Genomic DNA, 24,731 nt, shown 5'->3' on the forward strand with positions numbered 1-24,731 from the left:
TTCCCCACTCAAAGACAACCACAGATGGAAAAGCATAAAACTGTATGATGTAGGAGTTTGGATACTCCTTTGGTGGCTGATTTTCTCCACAATCTTCCTATTTCTAATTTTCTTATTAATTCTATTTTACTGTCCCATCTGATCAATTGCATCCCCAGTTAAAGGGGAACAATAATATTTTTTTCTGCCTCAATCCATCCCAGCAGCTACCTACACCCTTCAAAAATCCTACGGCCCTTTAGATCGAGTAAACTGAGCCCCCAGTGGCCAGTGTAATGCAGCACCAGCCCTCTCTGCAGAAAGGAGTCTGCGCTGGTAAATGGTTTCTATAGCAGCAGCAAGGCTGGCAAACAGGGCTGGGCACAGACAGCAAGAGTTTCCAACCTCCCAAGGCATTTAGGCTGTTATTCTTCTGCGCTGTTCCTTCTTCTGAACAATACATGTAGGAGATGCAGCCTGGTAAGTCCTGAAGCCCAGCAATGCTGTCTGCTTGTGTGTGAATGACCAGTGTGCTGTCAGTGCTGGGGGGAACTGGGAGAGGACTGCCCTTGGGACTAGATTGTAATGAAGATCCTGCTCTGATGGAGGCAAGTTGCAAAGGAGACCAGCGGGTCATTTTACTTTATTTTGAGACAAAAATGAGCTGTGGCATAGAATAAAAATGCTTCCAACTGAATCAGACCTGAAGCCCCAGACAGCTAGAATCTATATTATTAGTAAAGAAGCAGGACAGACAGTGTGGGGAAAGGGAGGAAGGAGGAATGACAATAATTACCTATGTTTATATTGCACCTTTCATCTGGAAGGATCCCAAAGCACTTTATTGACTGATGGCCCAATTCATCAGTGACATTCATCCTGCACAACCCAAATTCAGCCCTGAGGATCAAATCCTGAAATCCTTCCCCACGCAGGGAATTTTGACCCAGTATGGACTACGGACAGCTGTAACTTGCCCTTAAATTAATTAATTCAACACGTGGATCACTCAACCTAAGGCTGCCATCTGTCCTGTTATTTCCAACATTATATTGATTTCCTCAGGGAGATTCCATGCGTCAGCAGCAGTATTTGGGGGACCAGCTCTGGAATCAGTTCTGAAGCTTGAAAAACATAATCCTGTGGGAAAATTGGGTTGTGATATGCTAAAACAAAATCCATGTCACCCCATTGAGTGGCAGGATTTTACTTCATTGGACAAACTTCCAAAAGTGGAAACTCAAGCATGACTACTTAACATTTCACTTTCCTATGCATGTGAATTGGAGTGTGCATTAGAAATATTTAGGCTGCTTGATTTTTAGGATATTTTCATCTCTAAATGCAAATTGATATACAAAGCCACCTCACACTGTATCTCTTTTTTTAATAAAATATGTGAATTTCATGCAAAACATTTAGTGCTTGGTATTAATCACAATTAAAGATAATCTTATTTCTGAACATCTGTGAGAGAGAGACAATAGAGTGAGTCAAAACTGCCATCGAAGTAAAAAAAGAGTTTAGAAACCTAAAGATGTATGTTATTTTAATATAACACAGCATAGTCAAATATAAGACCAAAAAACCCCACAGGGCGAGGAGAGAGAATGTTAGCCCAATTCTGCTCACTTTGTTTATGTGCATAATCCTATCACGATATTGAAATCGGTAGAATTAGACCCATAAACAAGGTGAGCAGAATTTAACACTTCAAGATGCATCTAAACATTAGGAAAGTTGAAAGTGTGCATCAGACCTTTGAATTTTAAAGATCATGTCAATTAAGTATCCGCATCAATGATGTATTCCTAGTGTGTGCTTAACTGAGTGTACTGTGTCATTTCTAATTCCAGAAAAGTCAAAGAAATTCTATGCTTCAAAAATGACTCACACACGCAACCTGGCACCTAGTTTCAAGTGAGTAGAACAGCAGTATAACTTCCCTTAGGGATTTCTGTGACTTTGTTTCAAAAAGATATTTAGCACTGTATTATAGTCTGACTCTATATGCACATTACCTACTGCTGGAGCCCAATTGACTCTTTACTTGTATAGATTTGTCAGACCATTTGCTTACTATAAAGCTACTAGCAACTCTTCCCCCCAAATTAAACTACCTTTTAAAATTGCTTTCCTGGTATATGTGAAGATTAGAATCCTCTTGGTGTTCCTTGTTTAACAGAAAAGTTATTATTTGTATAGTCTCAAAAGTGTGCTAAGTGCCTTGTAGTGTAGACAAATGTCACAGAGTCCTTGTCTCAAAGAACTTATAGTCTAAGACAATGTACAGGAGAAGGAGGTGGTATACAAATTAGGAAACAAGTTACAGACTTAGAGTTTGATTTTTTGCAACATGCTGAACACTCTGGCCCTGATTTAACAAGGCATTTAAGCATATGCTTAATTTTAAATATGATTAATTCCAGTTGATTCAGTAGGACTATTCACTTGCTTAAGTGCTTTGCTGGATCGGGGCCAGAGTAAGGATGTTAAGCTTTTTTTCCCTCCCTCCTTATTTTTCTAAGGCCAGGTCTACACTATAAACTTACATTGGTATAACTATGTCACTCAGGGGTGTGAAAAATACACACCTCCCGAGTAATGCAGTTATACCAACCTAACCCCCAATGTAGACAGCACTATGCTGGCAGGAGAGCTTCTTCCATGCAATAGTTACTGCCTCTCACGGAGGTGGATTAACTATGCCGACAGGAAAAGCTCCTCCCATTGGAGTAGTAGCATCTTCATTGAAGTGCTACAGCGGTGCCTCTGCAGTGTTTTTGTAGACCTGCCTGGCCTAAGCCTCCTTGATGGAAGAGAATAGGTGAGATAAGGCTCATGGAAGAAATGTTTTGGGGTTTTTTAAGATGAGAGTGGGGGGTAGGACTTTTAAATATGCTGAAGGGAAAGTCAATGGGAGTTTGGTTCTTAAGGGTATGTCTACACTTGCAGAGTTTTTGGACTACAAGTTTCACCAGTGATAGGGAACCGGGGAAAATAAAGCGCTGGTTTGTGTACTCACTTAATTCCTTAGGTGTCAGAGAGTGTTTACATTAGCAGCACTTCGCAGGGCTCTAGGGCAGCCATCCCACAGAGCTGCTCTCTCCAGTCTGAAAATGGGTCTTGTGGGAAGGGAGGGGGGTGATCGCAGGACATCCTGGGTGCCTGCACAGCCTCCTCTCCCCAGACACTGAAAAGCTCCAGTAGCTCAGCATTGCTCCAAGTAGGGGATCGGGAGCAGGAATTGTCACCTGGCCAGATAAGTAAGCACTTGCCAAGAAAACACAAAGGGGAGTTTCAAAGTTCCCAGGGCTTTACAGGGGGAGGAGTGGATGTCTGTTTACCTGGCATCAGAGCAGCAGAGCTGCTGGCTAGAGTGCTCACCGAGGCACTAAGAAAAGGAGTACTTGTGGCACCTTAGAGACTAACAAATTTATTGAGCATAAGTTTTCGTGAGCTACAGCTCACTTTATCGGATACATGCAGTGGAAAATACAGTGGGGAGATTTTATATACACAGAGAACCTGAAACAATGGGTGTTATATATACTCTGTAACGAGAGTGATCAGGTAAGGTGAGCTATTACCAGCAGGAGAGAAAAGAAAAAAAACTTTTGTAGTGATAATCAAGGTGGGCTATTTCCAGCAGTTGACAAAAACGTGTGAGGAACAGTAGGTGGGGGGAGGGGAAATAAACATGGGGGAATAGTTTTACTTTGTGTAATGACACATCCACTCCCAGTCTCTATTCAAGCCTAATGTAATGGTGTCCAGTTTGCAAATTAATTCCAATTCAGCAGTCTCTCATTGGAGTCTGTTTTTGAAGTTTTTTTTGTTGAAGAATTGCAACTATTAGGTCTGTAATCGAGTGACCAGAGAGATTGAAGTGTTCTCCAACTGGTTTTTGAATGTTATAATTCCTGACGTCTGATTTGTGTCCATTTATTCTTTTATGTAGAGATTGTCTGGTTTGGCCAATGTACATGGCAGAGGGGCATTGCTGGCACATATCACATTGGTATGTGCAGGTGAACGAGCCTCTGATAGTGTGGCTGATGTGATTAGGCCCTATGATGGTGTCCCCTGAATAGATATGTGGACACAGTTGGCCACGGGCTTTGTTGCAAGGATAGGTTCCTAGGTTAGTGGTTCTGTTGTGTGGTGTGTGGTTGCTGGTGAGTATTTGCTTCAGGCTGGGGGGCTGTCTGTAAGCAAGGACTGGCCTGTCTCCCAAGGTCTGAGAGAGTGATGGGTCATCCTTCAGGATAGGTTGTAGATCCTTGATGGTGTGTTGGAGAGGTTTTAGTTGGGGGCTGAAGGTGATGGCTAGTGACGTTCTGTTATTTTCTTTGTTGGGCCTGTCCTGTAGTAGGTGACTTCTGGGTACTCTTCTGGCTCTGTCAATCTGTTTCTTCACTTCAGCAGGTGGGTACTGTAGTTGTAAGAACGCTTGATAGAGATCATGTAGGTGTTTGTCTCTGTCTGAGGTTGGAGCAAATGCGGTTGTATCGTAGAGCTTGGCTGTAGACAATGGATCTTGTGGCGTGGTCTGGATGAAAGCTGGAGGCATGTAGGTAAGTATAGCGGTCAGTAGGTTTCCGGTATAGGGTGGTGTTTATGTGACCATCGCTTATTAGCACCGTAGTGTCCAGGAAGTGGATCTCTTGTGTGGACTGGTCCAGGCTGAGGTTGATGGTGGGATGGAAATTGTTGAAATCATGGTGGAATTCCTCAAGGCCTTCTTTTCCATGGGTCCAGACGATGAAGATGTCATCAGTGTAGAGCAGGGGCGAGTAGAGTAGGGGCATTAGAGGACGAGAGCTGAGGAAGCATTGTTCTAAGTCAGCCATAAAAATGTTGGCATACTGTGGGGCCATGCAGGTATCCATAGCAGTGCCACTGATTTGAAGGTATACATTGTCCCCAAATGTGAAATAGTTATGGGTGAGGACAAAGTAACAAAGTTCAGCCACCAGGTTTGCCATGACATTATCAGGGATACTGTTCCTGATGGCTTGTAGTCCATCTTTGTGTGGAATGTTGGTGTAGAGAGCTTCTACATCCATAGTGGCTAGGATGGTGTTTTCAGGAAGATCACCGATGGATTGTAGTTTCCTCAAGAAGTCAGTGGTGTCTCAAAGATAACTAGGAGTGCTGGTAGTGTAGGGCCTGAGGAGAGAGTCTACATAGCCAGAAAATCCTGCTGTCAGGGTGCCAATGGCTGAGATGATGGGGCGTCCAGGATTTCCAGGTTTATGGATCTTGGGTAGCAGATAGAATACCCCTGCTCGGGGCTCTAGGGGTGTGTCCGTGCGGATTTGTTCCTGAGCTTTTTCACAGAGTTTCTTGAGCAGATGGTGTAGTTTCTTTTGGTAACCCTTTGTGGGATCAGAGGGTAATAGCTTGTAGAAAGTGGTGTTGGAGAGCTGCCTAGCAGCCTCTTGTTCATATTCCAACCTGTTCATGATGATGACAGCACCTCCTTTGTCAGCCCTTTTGATGATGATGTCAGAGTTGTTTCTGAGGCTGTGAATGGCATTGTGTTCTGCATGGCTGAGGTTATGGGGCAAGTGATGCTGCTTTTCCACAATTTCAGCCCGTGGATGTTGACGGAAGCACTCTATGTAGAAGTCCAGTCTGTTGTTTTGACCTTCAGGAGGAGTCCACCCAGAATCCTTCTTTTTGTAGTGTTGGTAGGAAGGTCTCTGTGGGTTAGTATGCTGTTCAGAGGTGTGTTGGAAATATTCCTTGAGTGGGAGACATCAAAAAGAGGATTCTAGGTCACCACAGAACTATATACTATATACCTAGGCACTATGGGATATCCTCAGGAGGCTAAAAGCTGTGTAAACACAAAGAACGTGTCTTCACTTGCACATCACCACAGAAGCATCACCAATAAGAGCTGTACGCCTCTTATGGATGTGGTTTTCTTTTTGCAGTGAAACTTCTGAGTTTCACCGCATAAAGTCATTGTTAAGTGTAGACTTTCCCATGGTTTTTGTGCAAAAAAGGGACTTTTTCCACTTGAAATGGCAAGTGTAGACATGTCCTAACTCTCTTAGGCCTTGTCTACACTGCCACTTTACAGCGCTGAAACTTTCTCGCTCAGGTGTGTGTTTTTTCACAGCTCTGAGTGAGAAAGTTTCAGCCCTGTAAAGTGGCAGTGTAGACAGTGCACCAGTGCTGGTAGCTACTCCCCTCGTGGGGGTGGTTTTTTTACAGTGCTGTTTTTTTACAATGCTCCTAGCACTGTTTTACAGTGCTCCCAGTGCTGGTGCCGTGACTACACAGCCCGGCAGCGCTTTAACATTGATAGTGAAGACATACCCTTAGACGCTTTTGAAAAACTCCATCTTCGCTCAGAATGAGATTTCCAGCCATATTTTTCTCCTTTACGCCCTATGACTGGAAAGGTCTTAATGGGCCATTTCACCTTGAATGGTCCCTTGATATGAATATGCGTTAACTCCTTATGCTAAACAATCGGTTTTAACCTTGTATTTAGCTGTGATGCTCTGAGTACGTTTCCCAGACCTGAACAAGAGCTCTGTGCAAGCTAGAAAGTTTGTCTCTCTCACCAACAGAAGTTGGTCCAATAAAACAGTGGTTTTCAAACTTTTTAGGCTGCATACCCCTTTCCAAATAATGTAGTCTACCACATACCCCCAGCTGAGATAGTCATAATATACCTATGATTAGATTGCCAGGTCTTACTAAATAAAGTGCCTTGTCTGTCATTGCAGGATTTTTCTCACGTACCCCCTGATGAGACCTTGTGTACCCCTAGAGGTACACGTACCCCAGTTTGAAAACCACTGAAATAAAAGATATTACCTCACCCACCTGGTCTCTTTAATTTCCAGCCATAGGAAATCCAGTAGAAGAAAGCGTAGGAGAGGAAGGCATATGTCATGCAGCAGAGTCATAAGGAAAATGATATTGCATTGTGAGCACTGATGATGTGTTTGTCTACAGATGTGTGAGAGACTCCGCAGGGGTACCCAGGGTTGTGAGGCGTTTATGGTTTTGAAATTAATCACTTCTCCCCATAGCCTACAATCACAAAACTAGAATTTTTCTTTTTAAGGAAGCTTGAAATTCACTGTTTCCGGGTAACTTGAATTACTATAGTTAACATTGCTAACACCTTTCCACGCCTTAAAAGGGGGATGAAAGAGAAGAGCTTCATTTGAAGGCCTCAGATTTCACTTTTGTATCACTTTACCATACTTCAGAGCAGCAGAAATGTTTCCGTGATTTAAAATCCAAGGGAAATAGTGTTTCTTTAAGCTAATCCATTCTCTGTGGTGTTTTCAGCCCAGCCCACCCATCAGAAAATTGTGATAGGGTATAAATACTAAAACTGGCTAGAAACAATAGAGATGGATTTGTTCCTTTTCAGTGTCTAACATAAGCATAATGACGAATGTTTTTTAATATTCTTTCATTTTTAATAATACAGTGGAATTAACAAAATGAGCCAGGAATATTTTTAATGCTCTATTGGACTACTTCACTCTCTCCACTGGAGAAACATGCAAGAGGGGGCCTTAGAAGCTCTGGCAGAACCTTCTGTTGAATATCCCCTCACAAGGAAGGAGTTTAGGCCCTGTGAAGTGTGGGGGAGCCATGTACACAAAGCCTTCCCACTACTCTGCAGCACTCTAGTCTCTCCCACCCCTTGCTAGCCTAGCTCTGCTAGGAACTTTTACACTCTTCCACACCTGCAGCTGCATGTTTGTATCCCCTTCACTCAGAGGACTGGAGCCTAGGGCCCTCAGCTATTTAGCAAATAAAGTTTTAGGGCCAGATTATGGAGGCTTCAGGGCCATAAAGGAGCCACAACTGTCCTGTGGAGAATTTCCCTATGTTGGCAGCTATGCAGGGCTGTCATAAATGGCCCCCCTGTTGCAGTGTAAGGAGTATGCAGGGGTGTGTCTGCATAGTGCTGAATGTTACAGGGATTTCCGGGCTGCTTCACAGCCCTGCTGTAAATAAGAGCAGCTCAGGAGCTGCTAAAACACATGCTCATACCTATCCCAGCCCCCACAGCAGCCCAGAATCCAAGAGGAAGGAGGGTACGAAAGATACATGAAGTCACCTTCCTCCAGTCCCCCCCAAGGCTCTGCTTGTAGTGCTATTGTGCAGCTGTAAAGTGGTGGCTCGTTGTTCAAGCTGCAAATGTGGCGGCTGGACAGACACAGGGGCCATCAATAAGTGTGAAATGGTAGGTGGAGAAGTCCCAAGGGGTTGAGAGACAGCTGCCAGAACAACCCTTGTGGGCGAGGGCAAGAAGATGAGACCAGAGTGGAGTGATTCAGAAGAATGAGCACAGCTGAGAGAACACCCTGTCCTGGAGGTCACAATTTGCAAATAGCATTGAATACTTAGCACAGCATTCAAACTATTAACGCCAGATGTGGCACATGACTCTGTCATAGCTTTTGAAAGGCATGAAATAAGAGACCTACAAAAATCAAGCAGAGGAAGCAGCTTAACATATATCATGGATTTTATTTTCTTCAAACCAACCCCTCCCTCCTCCCATCTATGTCATTGATTTGTTGAGCTCCTGCTGTCTGCAAACTGCCATCTGAGAAGTGTGGGAACTCCAGGTTGCTGAAGGATGGAGATAAACTTGAATTGGCCCTTATGACTACACTGTGATTAGACACCCTTGACTGGCCCGTGCCTGCTGACTCAGGCTCACAGGGCTCGAGCTCTCAGAGCTGTTTAATTGTGGTGAAGATGTCCAAGGCTCTAGTCCCTGCCGAGGTGGGAGCCCAATCAGTCGGCAAAGGCTAGCCACAAGTTTTTAATTACAGCGTAGACATATCCTAAGAGGAAACACCATCCTCAGCCTGAGGCAGAGGTGAATGGCCTGCATGCTGGTTTCAATCAGCTCTTGAATTTGGATAGTGGAGGAAGGGGGAGTTTTAATTTTTGTTTTTAAACCTAAGGTGGGAAAATGTTTGTTTGAAAATAAATCAGTAAAGATGGATCTCAGAAGTACATGTTCGATTTATGCTATAAATATTGAAGTGTCATAAAAAAGTCAAAAAGTTAACTAAGGCTGGAAGTTGCAGTCAGTATAGAACCTGAAGCTCTGATATATATATATATGTTAAAGTCAGAACTAAAGGCAGAAAATATGGACTTTCATACAGATCCCATCACAAGTTTTTCTGTCCCAACCACTGCAAACTTATGTATTAAGGATAAGATAAAATAGACTATGGCTTTGCTGAAACCAAAAGGTAAGATCTGTTTCATCTAGTGGCTCAAGAATTATTAAAAAACTAAACCACAACAAAACATAGGCACAAAGGAGTTTTTGACATTGATTGTATTGCCATCTGAAGGCCCATTACTTGGTAAGAGGAACCAGTAGCACAAAAGCAGAAGATTAGACACCTCATCTTCCTCCTCTTTTTTGTAACAGGTTTATTTGCCAGCTTCCATAAATGAGACAGTTACTTTCATAGGGGCTAAGGTTGATTTTCAAAGGAGCAGTGACAAACAGATGCCACTGTGGGTATAACCTCTAGAGCAGTGGTGGGCAACCTGCAGCCCACAAGCGGCGGCCACTTCCCGCAGCTCCCAGTGGCTGAGAATGGCGAACTGCGGGGAGCCATGCCTGCGGATGGTCAATGTAAACAAACTGTCTTGCAGCCCGCCAGCAGATTACCCTGACCGGCTGCATGTGGGCCGCAGGTTGCCTACCCCTGCTCTAGAGTATATTGGAATATGCTTTGTAAAAAAACCCTTACCTTTGCTTTTCTTTCTCTCTCTGCAGACAAATGGACACGCTGAGTTCAATTGAGGCAGAGTACATAAAGAATCTGCAGAAAGAAGTCTACCTACTGGAACTTGAGACATCATTTCTATATCCTTTAAAAAAAACAAATCTTTATTATTTAAAAAGCTATTTATTTTTCCTGACAGAATACCATATTGCACCTGATAAAGAATTACAGAATGTTGCAGCATTCACTTGGGGAACTGTACTTAATTCTCCTGCTAGAAAAAAACATAGTTGAATCATTTCATTTACTGTAGGACATGAAAAGGATTCCTTTTGTGTGGGGCTCCATGGGTGATTCTTCCTTGTTTGGAATGTGTGTGCGAATCCCCTTATTTGGGAGGATACATTTGATCCCTGCAGGTCTCATGGGTATGCTCTTATCTTAGTTTGAGAATAGACTGAATTCTATAGGGAAAGGACTTTCTCACCACTGGGGATGGAATACAGCAGAAACCATGACAACCTCTGTGTCAGATTGAACTTTTGTCTTGGATACGAAGTTCAGTTGCCTGTTTGGAAACTATGGCTTGGTCTACACTACAAAGTTAGGTTGATGCAAGGCAGCTTACATTGACCTAGCTGTGCATGTCTCTACACTTAAATTGATCTCCCACCGCTGGAAGCTCGCGGTTATGCCAACATAGTAACACCACCACCCCAAGCAGCGTAGAGCCATAGTCGATGTACTTAAGTGAATAGAGTGCCTCTTTAGACACTGCATTACTTATGTCAGCCCACACTGTCCTCCAGCAGCTATCCCACAATGCTCCTGTGAACTCCACTGCCCAGGGGTCACAGAGAGTGGAAGGCCCTCCCCTCCCCCCAGTTTTAAAGCCCTACAAACTTTTAAAATTCCTTTTCCTGGTTGCCTGGCAGGGTGAGCCCATCTAGCAGCTCTCCATTGTTGAGTGCAACTGGCCAGCTGATCAAGTCAGCAACACGCTCCAGACACACTCCTGCATGAAGTAAACAGGAGATATTGGATCTCCTGGGCCTATGGGGAGAAGAGTCTGTGCAGGCACAGCTATGAACCAGCTGTAGAAATGCTGACAAGACATGTCTGAGCAGATTGCTCAGGGGATGCAGGAGAAGGGGTATGACAGGGACCAGCAGCAGTGCCAAATGAAAGCCGAGGACCTGTGGCAGGCATACTCGAAGGCCAGGGAGACCAACAATCGATCCACTGCTGAGCCATAGGTGTGCCACTTTTACAAAGAGCTGCATGTCAGGTAGTCTGCAATCCTGTGCCAAAAGTTTCTAGGGAGGGCTGCCTTATTTCTTCCTCCACAGTAGGATACTTTCCCACACCACTCAGCAGTTACTTCAGCAGGCACCATTGCAGTACACAGATAAGCAGCATATGGGCATGGGTGGCAGGTGAACCCCTGCTTTGGGGAGGCTAGCCTGCAAGCCCCGCCCCTTCCACCCAAGACCCCGCCCCCCCACTGGAGCCCCGAACTCCCCCAAAAGGAAAAGCCCTGAGGGCCCCCCCTCCGACCGGAGGAGCCCACACCTGCTGGCCCCAGCGACAGGCCGGCCCCAGCACTGGGCCGAGCTACCGCCCACTCCCCTCCTGAGCCCCAGGCCAGCCCCAGTGCTGGGCCGAGCCACCTGCCCCTCCACCCCCCGAGTGCCGGGCCAAGCCACCGCCCTCTCCCCCCCCGACCCCGAGCGTCGGGCTGTCCCCAGCAGTGGGCCGAACTGCTGGTCCCACCCGAGCGCCGGGCCGGCCCCAGCACCTCCAGAGTCGGGCCGGCCCCAGCGCCGAGCTGAGCTGGCAGCCTTCCCGAGCGCCAGTTCCTCCCACCTCCCCCCTTCAAGCTGCCGGCCCCAGCACCCGGCCAAGCCTCCTCAGTCAGCCGGCTGCTGGCTCGCTGCATTGGGGAAGGGGTGGGGCCCAGTTGTCTGGCGGCAGGTCAGCGGCAGCGCCCTGGCCTATTATACTGGCTGCCCATGCACATAAGCCTGGGCGGCTCGAGACACCAACAGCAGCTGTGCTCTCTCTGCTTCTGTTACCCTCGGGACTGAGATGTCAGCTAAAATCCCCACTTCCTGTGGAAAAGGGTGCCACTATTCAGTCCCATTGCCCTGTGCTACTAGAATCATGCAACTGAGAACTTCCCTTTTCATTTCCCCAACCTCTGAAAGGCCACGCTCATCATGGCGGGTGCTGTGGCACCATGCACAAGCAATCCAGAGCAGAAGTAAGAAGGTAGTGCTGTTGAGCTGGTTGCTGTACAGCTTCATGAGTCAGGGGAGCAAGGGGTAGGCTGGGTCCCCCAGGGTTACTATTAGCATTTCCCAGGGGTGAAAGTAATATTAAACACTTACCGGTATGGGGGCATGGCTCCAGGCCCCCAGAAGGGGCAGGACCTCAGGCAGAAGGGGAGGGGCTGGGGGTCAGTCCCCCAGCCAGCCCATCCGCGCTGCCTGGCCCATGCCGCCCGGGGCTCCAGTAGCGATTTAAAGGGCCCAGGGCGCCAGCCACTGCCACAGTAGCAGCAATGGCAGCCAGGAGCCCCGGGCCCTTTTAAATCGCCGGCCCTGGGGCAGCTGCTCCTTTTGTCCGCCCCCTCTCCCTCTTCTCCCCCCCGGCATCAGCAGCCCGGAGGGGAGCAAAAGGGGCAGCGCTTTAACGTTGGCTGCGTACAGACTAGTACTGGCTTCTTACCGGTATGCCGTATCGGCCTACTTTCACCCCTGGCATTTCCACATTTCCAATGGTAATCTGCCAATTGGGAAAGAAAGTCCTTGCTTGTACCCATCATGCATTGCCAAAAGTTCCCAAAGGACTGTGCACTGGGGACAGTGGTGAGTTGCACAGTGGGATGCCTACACATCTGATCTGCATGCATCCGATGAAGTGAGCTGTACCTCACGAAAGCTTATGCTCAAGTAAATTTGTTAGTCTCTAAGGTGCCACCAGTACTCCTTTTCTTTATTCTGATTGTAGTAATTTTAGCAACAAAATGAGAAAACCACCACTGCTCCCAGTTACCAAATGAATGTTGGAAATAATAAAACTGTATTAGTCTGATCTTTTGCCCATTTGAGCAAATTGTTCCTTAACCATACATTGTAAACAAGAGAGCAGGTTAAAAAGGCTACCAGTATTCAACCAAAAATCAGCACTCAAGCGGAAAAAGTGTTGCAGAAGATGAAGGTAGTTTTCTAATGTTGTCTAGATTTCTTTAACTCCCACTCAGTAAATCTCTTTTTTAAATACAACCCGAATGCAGCACACTAATCTGCTTCTTCATTCCTGCTGGCCTCTTGCTTTCTCAAGCTCTCCCCCCATTTCCTTTTAAATGTACATTCCCTAGCTAGCTCACACACACACACACCCTCACACACAACCAGTTTGACCAGGCAGTAGAGTCACCTCAAGTCACACATCTTACATCTCTCCAGCTTAACAGGCCTTATTTACTCTGGAACTGTTAGTAGTTATTGCTCCTACAGTTCTGGTTACAAAAGTTCTAGTCTATAAAGAATTTGAAAATAAAGATACTCACCAGTGCGCACACACTGAATATCCTCTCCCTTGGACCAAACACTAGGAAAATTCACTCCCTCCTCGCCTCTGAAGTGCAAAGGGGAAAAATTTAGGGACTGTCCATAAATTACGTACCACATTTTTTGGTGATTTTTCAAGACCAATCCACCCTTTGGAATACTTTGTAACACTGAAACAAACATGCAGAATTAAGGGCTCACCTACCTCCTTACATGTTACATAATTCCTGGACAGCCCCTTATAGCAACTCACTCCATGAAGAAACCTTGTTACAGCATGGTTCCATTTTGCTGTGCAAATGGGCCCCTAACTATGTTTTGACAATGGCTCTGACTTGTGCAATGCTTTGGCATGATTCAGGAATGAAACCGAGAGGTCTTGTTTATACTACAAAATGGAAGCGTGTTGTTACCAGTCAGGGGACAATCTTCTATATTGACTCTGAAGGCTGTAATATTCAAGATGCTGTATAGGACATCCACAGAGAACAGAAAAGGGGGTGGAATCAGGAGCCATGTAATGATGAGTATGGCCTACATGTGCTACTCACACAAGAGCTGTATCAACTACAGCTAAAAACCTAGCATCAACTAGCACCTAAACAGCTGTAACTTGGGTACATTAGTCCCTATATCTTCATCAGTGGCATTTAAATAGGGGCAGACATTTCCTGAGCACCTAAGGAGTGGCTTTTGTTCTTGTCTTCATATGCAGATATATAAAGGACCCGTGCAGGATTCAGGAACTTGCTGAAAAATACCTATGCCCAGATCCTCTGTCACTGTGGTACCTGAGCTAGGGTTGCCAGGCATCTGGTTTTTGACCGGAACACCAGCTCGAAAAGGCACACTGGCCGCTCCAGTCGGCAGCGCAGTGGGGGGAGGGGCTAAAGCAGACTCCCTGCCTGTCCTGGCTCCACGCGGCTCCCAGAAGCAGCTGCTGGGTCCCTGTGGCCCCTAGGTTCATGGGCGGCCAGGGAAGCTCTGCGCACTTCCCCCACCCCCGGTGACAACTCTGCAGCTCCCATTGGCTGGGAACCGTGACCAATGGGAACTGCGGGGGCAGCACCTGCAGACGCAATGGCAGCACGCAGAGCCTCCCTGGCTGCCCATACGCCTAGGGGCGCAGGGACCTGATGGCCACTTCCTGGGAGCCGTGGGAAGTGCCAGGACCCCGCACCCCCTCCCGCGCCCCAACCCCCTGCCCCAACCCAGAGTCCCTTTCCACACCCAAACTTCCTCCTGGAGCCTGCACCCCCCACATACCCTAACCCCCTGCCCCAGCCCTAAGCCCCTTCCTGCACCCCAAAGTCCCTCATCCCCAGCCCACTCCCACAGCCGGAACCATCATCCCCTCCCTCACTCCAATGCCCTGCCCCAGCCCAGAGCTCCTGCCTGCACCCCAAAGACCTCATTGCTGGCCCCACCCCAGAGCCCACACCCCCAGCCAGAGCCCAGACCCCCTCCCACACTCCGAACCCCTCAGCCCCAATCTGGAGCCCTCTCTTGCACCCTAAGCCCCTCATCCCCAGCCCCACACCAGAGCCCACACCCCAAGCTGGAGCCCACACCCCTCCCGCACTGCAAACCACTCATACCCAGCCCAGAGCCCTCTCCTGCACCCCAAACCTCTCAGCCCCACCCCAGAGACCATACCCCCAGGCGGAGCCCGAATCCCCACCCCCTACCCCAGCCCAGAGCCCTCTTCTACACCCTGAGCCCTTCATTTCTGGCCCCACCTGTAGCCCAGATCTCCAGGCCAGAGCCCATAACCCCCACCCCCCGCACCCCAACCCAGATCCCTCTCCCACATCCCATGCCCCTCATCCCTGGCCTTATCCCAGAGCCCACACTCCCAGCCGGAGCCCTCATCCCCCCAACCCCCTGCCCCAGCCTGGTGAAAGTGAGTGAGGGTGAGGGAGAGCAAGCGATGGACGGAGGAGGGATGGAGTGAGCAGGGTCTCGGGGCAGAGGTGTTTGATTTTGTGCGATCAGAACGTTGGCAACCGCTATGTTCCCGCTCAACAGCCTAGTGTCTTTTGTCAGCTGTTGGCTGTGTGTGTGTGTGTGTGTTTTTTCTCTCTGCATGCTGCATTAGCTCTGGCCAGATAGCAGACTTTGATGGAACTGCCCAAGAAGACCGGAGTCGGGTCAGAGGCAAAGGCACTTGGCCAGGTTTATTACCTACAAAGCACGGTATTAGTCCCCTATACATGCTACAAGTACACTCAATACATGTTTCAGAGTAGCAGCCGTGTTAGTCTGTATTCGCAAAAAGAAAAGGAGGGAGTCTACATAGCCAGACAATCCTGCTGTCAGGGTGCCAATGCCTGAGATAATGGGGCGTCCAGGATTTCCAGGTTTATGGATCTTGGGTAGCAGATAGAATACCCCAGTTCAGAGTTCCAGGGGTGTGTCTGTGCGGATTTGTTCTTTGTGCTTTTTCAGGGATTTTCTTGAGCAAATGCTGTAGTTTCTTTTGGTAATCCTCAGTGGGATCAGAGGATAATGGCTTGTAGAAAGCGGTGTTAGAGAGCTGCCTAGCAGCCTCTTGTTCATATTCCTACCTATTCATGATGACAACAGCACCTCCTTTGTCAGCCTTTTTGATTATGATGTCACTGCTGTGGGTACCCGCATGGCCCCACAGTATGCCAACATTTTTACGGCTGACTTAGAACAATGCTTCCTCAGCTCTTGTCCCCTAATGCCCCTACTCTATTTGTGCTACATTGATGACATCTTCATCATCTGGACCCATGGAAAAGAAGCCCTTGAGGAATTCTACCATGATTTCAACAATTTCCATCCCACCATCAACCTCAGCCTGGACCAGTCCACACAAGAGATCCACTTCCTGGACGCTACGGTGCTAATAAGCGATGGTCACATAAACACCACCCTATACCGGAAACCTTACTGACCGCTATTCCTACCTACATGCCTCCAGCTTTCATCCAGACCACGCCACACGATCCATTGTTTATAGCCAAACTCTACGATACAACCGCATTTGCTCCAACCCCTCAGACAGAGACAAACACCTACACAATCTCTATCAAGCATTCTTACAACTACAATACCCACCTGCTGAAGTGAAGAAACAGATTGACAGAGCCAGAAGAGTACCCAGAAGTCACCTACTACAGGACAGGCCCAACAAAGAAAATAACAGAACGCCACTAGTCATCACCTTCAGCCCCCAACTAAAACCTCTCCAATGCACCATCAAGGATCTACAACCTATCCTGAAGGACGACCCATCACTCTCACAGATCTTGGGAGACAGGCCAGTCCTTGCTTACAGACAGCCCCCTAGCCTGAAGCAAATACTCACCAGCAACCACACACCACACAACAGAACCACTAACCCAGGAACCTATCCTTGCAACAAAGGCCGTTGCCAACTGTGTCCACATATCTATTCAGGGGACACCATCATAGGGCCTAATCACATCAGCCACACTATCAGAGGCTTGTTCACCTGCACATCTACCAATGTGATATATGCCGTCATGTGCCAGCAATGACCCTCTGCCATGTACATTGATCAAACTGGACAGTCTCTGCGTAAAAGAATAAATGGACACAAATCAGACGTCAAGAATTATAACATTAAAAAACCAGTTGGAGAACACTTCAATCTCTCTGGTCACTCGATTACAGACCTAAAAGTGACAATACTTCAACAAAAAAACTTCAAAAATAGACTCCAACGAGAGACTGCTGAATTGGAATTAATTTGCAAACTGGATACAATTAACTTAGGCATGAATAGAGACTGGGAGTGGATGGGTCATTACACAAAGTAAAACTATTTCCCCATGTTTATCCCCCCCGCCCCCACTCCTCACTGTTCCTCAGATGTTCTTGTCAACTGCTGGAAATGGCCCACCTTGATTATCACTACAAAGGGTTCTCCCCTCTCCCCCCCGCTCTCCTGCTGGTAATAGCTCACCTTACCTGATCGCTCTTGTTACAATGTGTATGGTAACACCCGTTGTTTCATGTTCTCTGTGTATATAAATCTCCCCACTGTATTGTCCACTGAATGCATCCGATGAAGTGAGCTGTAGCTCAAGAAAGCTTATGCTCAAATAAATTTGTTAGTCTCTAAGGTGCCACAAGTACTCCTTTTCTTTTTACTCAATACATGTGTAACCCTTCTGCCGGTCAGAGTTGGCAGCAACAAAGGCAGGGTTCAGTATCTAGGGGTTCCGTTCCAATAACACAATGCAAAACCGGCTCGAGCCCCGACCCAGTGACCTGGGACAAATATATACCACCACCCCTGGTGTGCCTCTAAGAGGCAATACTTCCCCTCTAGCAAGCACAGAGTCTGAGTGTAGCAAAAGCCTTTTAATAACAGAGAGAAACAATGTGGCATTATGTTGGGGAAACACCACCAACAGGATTCATAACACAACCCATGAGCAAAACCCACCCCAAGCAAATTGGGTCATGTCCTTTCCCTTTGGTTCTTGAGTCCAGCAACTCAAAAGTCCCCCAAAGTCCCAACAACCCCAAAGTCCATCAACCCAAAAGTCTCTGTCTCTGTCCTTGGTGAGTCCAGAGTCCAAAAGTTCATCTACAGAGTTTTAACACCCCCCCCACCCCGCGCAGCCTGTGGGGAAATGGGGGTGGGGGTAAAGGGGCACCTTACATGCTCCAATGGCCAACTGCCCCGCCTCTCCATGGGTTTCTGCTACAGCCTTCACCACCAGCTGCTCCACTCCGCCAGCCAGCCCGCGAGCCGCTCACCCATATAGCTTCAGGTCCCCTACTACTTAACACAGTACTCAGTGATTTCAGCTCACAGCAGAGGAGCCCGAGTGCTGGCGCACCAAGGGCCCAAAGTGAATTCAGCTCTGCAATCTGTAACCAGACTCCTAATAGAATCAAAATTAGCTCTGCTATTACACAGTGAAGAAAGATTTAGTTGGGGATTTGTCACCCTCACTGACTTTCACCAGGCTGGGGCAGGGGGTTCGGGTGCAGGAGGGGATTAGGGCTCTAGCTGGGAGTGTGGGCTCTGGGATAAGGCCAGGGATGAGGGATTTGGGATGCAGGAGAGGGCTCTGGGCTGGGGCAGATTTAGTTGGGGATTGGTCCTGCTTTGAGCAGGGGGTTGGATTAGATAATCTCCTGAGGTCCCTTCCAACCCTTATATTCTATGAAAAGAGAAGGTGCAGTGGGCATTTAAGGCCCTTAGAAAGGACCCACACCACAAGGTACAAACATCTGTCCCCAGCCTCTTTCTATTCACTGAGTTTTGGAACCCATGTTCCTTGCCTAGCGAGTGCTACTTAGTTGATGGCAAGTCCCTCCAGCATAACAAAAAGCCAAGTAGAGTTCCACTGTCCTTGATTCACATAATTGGGAAAATAACACTTTATTCTTCCTGCCCCAATAACAGAGAAACTGTGGATCCCACAGCAGCCAAAGTGACCACCTCGGCGGGGTGGGTGTGCCTATGCAAATGAGATCAGCCCCTGAAGTTCTTTTCCACAACCCGCCACAACTCACCACCAGATGTCAGTAGAGCTCATCCTGACTGCTTACACACGTATGCCCATGAGAATGGACTTTCTGCTCCCCCTCAGCCAGAGAGAGACACACCCTCTGTGACCCCTCTTTTATAGACTGATACAAGCAAGTTACATATTGCCCCTGATGTGGTTAGTTATCACCCTTTACCCTGTACACTTTAGTTCACTCAAAACATCACTATCCATCTTACTATCATCCTGACCTTATCTTTAGGACAGGTCAGTGTGTCCCTGTATCACCTTCTGGGAGTGTGTTTATACCATAACTTGGTATTGGGGTGTTCTGGCACAATCCTCCTGGAATGTGTGTACACAAATGTCCTGTGCCTTCCCCACTCTGAACTCTAGGGTACAGATGTGAGGACCTGCATGAAAGACCCCATAAACTTATTCTTACCAGCTTAGGTTAAACGCTGCCACCACCAAAGTGTTACACAAAGAACAGGGGAAGTGCCCACTTGGAAATGTCTCCCCCTAAACTATCCCCCCAAGCACTACACCCCTTTCCTGGGGAAGACTTGATAAAAATCCTCACCAATTTGCATAGGTGAACACAGACCCAAACCCTTGGATCTTAAGAACAATGAAAAAGCAATCAGGTTCTTAAAAGAGAATTTTAATTAAAGAAAAATTAAAAGAATCACCTCTGTAAAATCAGGATGGTAAATACCTTCCAGGGTAATCAGATTCAAAACACAGAGAATCCCTCTAGACAAAACCTTAAGTACAAAAAACACAAAAACAGGAATATACATTCCATTCAGCACAACTTATTTTATCAGCCATTTAAACAAAACAGAATCTAACGCATCTCTAACTAGATTGCATACTAACGCTTTACAGGAGTTCTGACCTGCATTCCTGCTCTGGTCCTAGCAAAAACCATCACACAGACAGAGAGAACCCTTTTTTCCTCCAACTTTGAAAGTATCTTGTCTCCTCATTGGTCATTTTGGTCAGGTGCCAGCGAAGTTATCTTAGCTTCTTAACCCTTTACAGGTGAAAGGGTTTTTCCTCTGGCCAGGAGGGATTTAAAGGTGTTTACCCTTCCCTTTATATTTATGACAGCCTAGCATTCTTAGGAGTGTTTATGTTGTTGCAATACCAGCCCTGTTCTTGCCAAGTTCAGTGAATTTGCAAGTAGGCATGTTTTGTAACAGGGCCAGACTTTTTCTCATAGCCTGACTCCTGCTAACTTTGTTTTATATCAGCAGGGGCTGTGACTGTGGTTCAGGCCTTAGGCTTTACAGCAGGCCTCTTATACCAGGCCCTATGTCTCAGGCTCTCTCTTTCTACTACAATGTCCTCTCTGCCAATGAAATCTTTCCAGTGAATTTTTTAACCATGCCCCTGTCCACACTGAATCTAAAGGTTGATCCCATCTATGACATTCTGGGGTGCAATCCAGACCAGTGAGGAGCTGTGTCATCTCTGCCGTGCAACCTGGGGTGCCTCACAATGCTTTGCTGCTGTAGCTCCCAATCTGGGTTCCTCACAAACAGCCTACCAGCATGCAGGTCATACCCTGAGTGTCCGTGTATAGCCACAGTCCTGATCCAACAGCTCTGACCCCAGCTACTGTCAGCAAACACCAGTCTCACTCTGGCTTTCAGCAGCCTTGATTACTACCTGCAAGGTGACCCCAAAACACACCCTGAGTCCTGGATTTCCCCCCAAAAAATGTGTGGTTTGCACTGTCCAGCCCACTCCTAGATAGTCTAGCTATATTAGGTGTATTGCTCCTCTTAGGGGATTAACATACAACAGACTGCTACCTTAAATTAAGTTACCCAAACAATTGACAAGACTGGATTAGTTTAAATTAAAGAATAAAACAGGTTTATTTCATAGAATTGTATGGCTGGAAGGGACCTCGAGAGGTCACCTAGGCCAGTCCCTTGCACTCATGGCAGGACTAAATATTATCCAGACCATCCTTGACAGGTGTTAGTCTATCCTGCTCTTAAAAATCTCCAGTGATGGAGATTCCACAACCTCCTTAGGCAATTTATTCTAGTGCTCAACCACCCTGACAGTTAGGAAGTAGGGCTGTTGATTAATCGCAGTTAACTCAGGTGATTACCTCAAAAAAATTAATCGTGATTAATCACTGTTTTAATCGCATGGTTAAACAAATCATTGAAATATATTAAATATTTTGGATGTTTTTCTACATTTTCATATATATCTTGTATTCTGTGTTGTAATTGAAATCAAAGTATATTTTGATTACAAATATTTGCACTGTAAAAATGATAAACAGAAGAAATAGTATTTTTCAATTCATCTCATACAAGTACTGTAGTGCAATCTCTTTGTCCTGAAAGTGCAACTGACAAATGTAGATTATTATTTTTTATATAACTGCACTCAAAAACAAAACAATGTAAAACTTCAGAGCCTACAAGTCCACTCAGTCCTACTTCTTGTTCAGCCAATCGCTAAGACAAACAAATTCGTTTACATTTACAGGAGATAATGCTGTCCTCTTTTTATTTACAATGTCACCAGAAAGTGAGAACAGGCATTTGCATGGCACTTTTGTAGCCAGCATTGCAAGGTATTTACATGCCAGATAGGCTAAACGTTCATATGCCCCTTCATGCTTTTGCCACCATTCCAGAGCACATGCTTCCATGCTGATGAGGCTTGTTAAAAAAAATAATGCATTAATTAAATTTGTGACTGAACTCTTTGGGGTAGAATTGTACATCCCATGCTTGGTTTTACCTGCATTTTGCCATATATTTCATATTATGGCAGTCTCAGATGACCCAGCACATGTTGTTGTTCATTTTAAGAACACTTTCTCTGCAGATTTGACAAAACGCAAGGAAAGTAACAATATGAGATTTGTAAAGATAACTAGAGCACTCAACCCAAGATTTAAGAATCTGAAGTGCCTTCCAAAATCTGAGAAGAACGAGGTAGGGAGCATGCTTTCAGAAGTCTTAAAAGAGCAACGCTCTGATGCAGAAACTACAGAACCCAAACCACCAAAAAAGAAAATCAACCTTCCGCTGGTGGCATCTGACTCAGATGATGAAAATGAACATGCATCGGTCTGCATTGCTTTGGATGGTTTTCAAGCAGAACCCATCATCAGCATGGGTGCATGTCCCCTGGAAAGGTGGTTGAAGCATGAAGGGACATATGAATCTTTAGCACATCTGGCACGTAAATATCTTGTGAGGCCGGCTGCAACAGGGCCATGAGAACACCTGTTCTCACTTTCAGGTGACATTGTAAACAAGAAATGGGCAGCATTATCTCCTGCAAATCTAAACAAACTTGTTTGTCTGAGCCATTGGCTGAACAAGGACGACGACTGAGTGGACCTGCAATTTTACGTTGTTCTATTTTTTTGTACATAATTCTATATTTGTAAGTTCAGCTTCCATGATAACGAGATTGCACTACAGTACTTGCATTAGGTCAGTTGAAAAATACTATTTCTTTTGTATTTTTATAGTGCAAATACTTGTAAGCAAAAATAAATATAAAGTGAGCACTGTACACTTTGTATTCTGTGTTGTAACTGAAATCAATATATTTGGAAATGTAGAAAACATCCAAAAATATTTAAATAAATGGTATTCTATTATTAACAGTGCGATTAATCAAGATTAATTTTTTTAATCGCTTGACAGCCCTACTAGGAAGTTTCTCCTAAAGTACAACCTAAACTGGCCTTGCTGCAATTGAAGCCAATTGCTTCTTGTCCTATCCTCAGAGGTTAACAAGAGTAATTTACCTCCTTCCCTCTTGTAACAACCTTTTATGTACTTGAAAACTTATGTCCCCTCTCAGTCTTCTCTTCTTCAGACTAAACAAACCCATTTTTTCCATCTTCCCTCATAGTTCATGTTTTCTAGACCTTCACTCATTTTTGTTGCTCTTTTCTGGACTTTCTCTAATTTGTCCACATCTTTCCTGAAATGTGGCACCCAGAACTGGACACAATATTCCAACTGAGACCTGATCAGTGCAGAGTAGAGTGGAAGAATTACTTCTCGTGTCTTGCTTAAAAGATACATCCCAGAATGATGTTCGCTTTTTTTGCAACAGTGTTTTGACTCATATTTAGCTTGTGATCCACTCTGACCCCCAGACCCCTTTCCACAGTACTCCTTCCTAGGCAGACATTTTCCATTTTGTATGTGTGCAACTGATTGTTCCTTCCTAAGTGGAGTACTTTGCATTTGTCCTTATTGAATTTCATTTACTTCATTTACTATTTACTTCAGATCATTTCTCCAGTCATCCAGATCTTTTTGAATTTAAATACTATCCTCCAAAGCATTTGTAAACCTTCCTAGCTTGATATCAGCCACAAATTTTGTAAGTGTACTCTCTATGCCATTATCTAAATCATTGATGAAGATACTGAACAGAACCAGACCCAGAACTGATCTCTGCAGTATGTCACTCAATATACCCTTCCAGCTTGATTGTGAACCACTGATAACCACTCTCTGGGAACAGTTTTCCAACCAGTTTTGCACCCACTTTATAGTAGCTCCATCTAGATTGTATTTCCCTAGTTTGTTTATGAGAAGATCACATGAGACAGTATCAAAAGCCTTCCTAAAGTCAAGATATACCACATCTATTGCTTTCCCACTATCCACAAGGCTTGTTACCCTGTCAAAGAAAGTATTAGGTTGGTTTGACGTGATTTGTTCTTGACGAATCCATTCTGACTGCTACTTATCACTTTATTATCTTCTAGGTGTTTGGAAATTGATTGCTTAATTATTTGCTCCATTATCTTTCCAGGCACTGAAATTAAGCTGACTGGTCTGTAATTCCCCAGGTTGTCCTTTTACCCCTTTTTACAGATGGGCACTATATTTTCCCTATTCCAGTTCTCTGGAATCTCTCTGTGATGGGTTCGGTCACAGAGACCCCCTTGGGACTGTCACCAGATGTACTGAAACTACCTCTGAGCCAGTTTTCCCTGCCAGCTTGGGACTCCAGAACCCTGTCGTGTTGAGCCAGACACGCAAGCCAGCTGTAGCACAGACCCAGGGTCTGAACCATGTCCTCAAAGCTGCAGGCTTTAACTGAAAAACACTCAGCAGGTATTCCTGTCTCCAGCACCCAGACACCCAGCTCCCAATGGGATCCAAACCCCAAATAAATCCATTTTACTCTGTATAAAGTTTATACAGGGTAAACTCATAAGCTGATAGAACTCATAAGGTGAACCTATAACACTGATAGAGAGATATGAGCAGCTGTTTGCTCCCTCAGGTATTAATCACTTACTCTGGGTTAATTATAAACAAAAGTGATTTTATTAAGTATAAAAAGTAGGATTTAAGTGGTTTCAAATAATAACAGACAGAACAAAGTAAGTCACCAAGTAAAATAAAGCAAAAACATGCAAGTCTAAGCCTAATACATTAAGAAACTGAATACAGGTAAATCTCATCCTCAGAGATGTTCCAATAAGCTTCTTTCACAGATGAGACTCCTTCTTAGTCTGGGCCCAATCCTTTCCCCTGTTTCAGTTCTTGTTAGTTCCAGCTCATGTGGTAACTAGGGGATTTCTCATGACTGCAGCCCCCTTTGTTCTGTTCCACTCCCTTTAATAGCTTTGGCACAAGGTGGGAATCCTTTGTCTCTCTCTAGGTTCCCACCGTTGCTTCTAAATGGAAAAGCACCACGTTAAAGATGGATTCCAATTCAGGTGACATGATCACATGTCCTCTGACACTTCATTACCCACTTGCTGGCACACACGTATACAGGAAATCTTACAAGTAAACAGAGCCATTTACAACCATTTGTCCTGGTTAATGGGGGCCATCAAGATTCCAAACCACCATTAATGGCCTACACTTTGCATAATTACAATAGGACCTCAGAGT

General features: G+C 45.7%; 1 protein-coding gene across 5 annotated transcripts in view; it reads left to right on the forward strand.

The window, feature by feature from the left end:
• The first annotated feature begins 354 nt into the window (after positions 1-354).
• Positions 355-24,731, forward strand: part of LOC140906575 (uncharacterized) — a 56,340-nt gene continuing 31,963 nt past the window's right edge. For 4 of the 5 annotated variants that reach the window (XR_012157155.1, XR_012157156.1, XM_073330742.1 and 1 more), the window contains exons 1-4: positions 355-459; positions 1,836-1,899; positions 9,782-9,871; positions 12,875-12,953. Coding sequence is in view for 3 of the 5 variants with exons in the window: in XM_073330742.1 (XP_073186843.1) it covers positions 450-459; positions 1,836-1,899; positions 9,782-9,871; positions 12,875-12,953 (243 nt within the window). In the remaining 2 variants the exon portion in view is untranslated. The remainder of the gene's footprint in view (positions 460-1,835; positions 1,900-9,781; positions 9,872-12,874; positions 12,954-24,731) is intronic. The other variant, XM_073330744.1, reaches the window with a different exon arrangement.

Source organism: Lepidochelys kempii, chromosome 2 (genome assembly GCF_965140265.1).
Source record: "Lepidochelys kempii isolate rLepKem1 chromosome 2, rLepKem1.hap2, whole genome shotgun sequence".
Taxonomy (NCBI): domain Eukaryota; kingdom Metazoa; phylum Chordata; order Testudines; family Cheloniidae; genus Lepidochelys; species Lepidochelys kempii.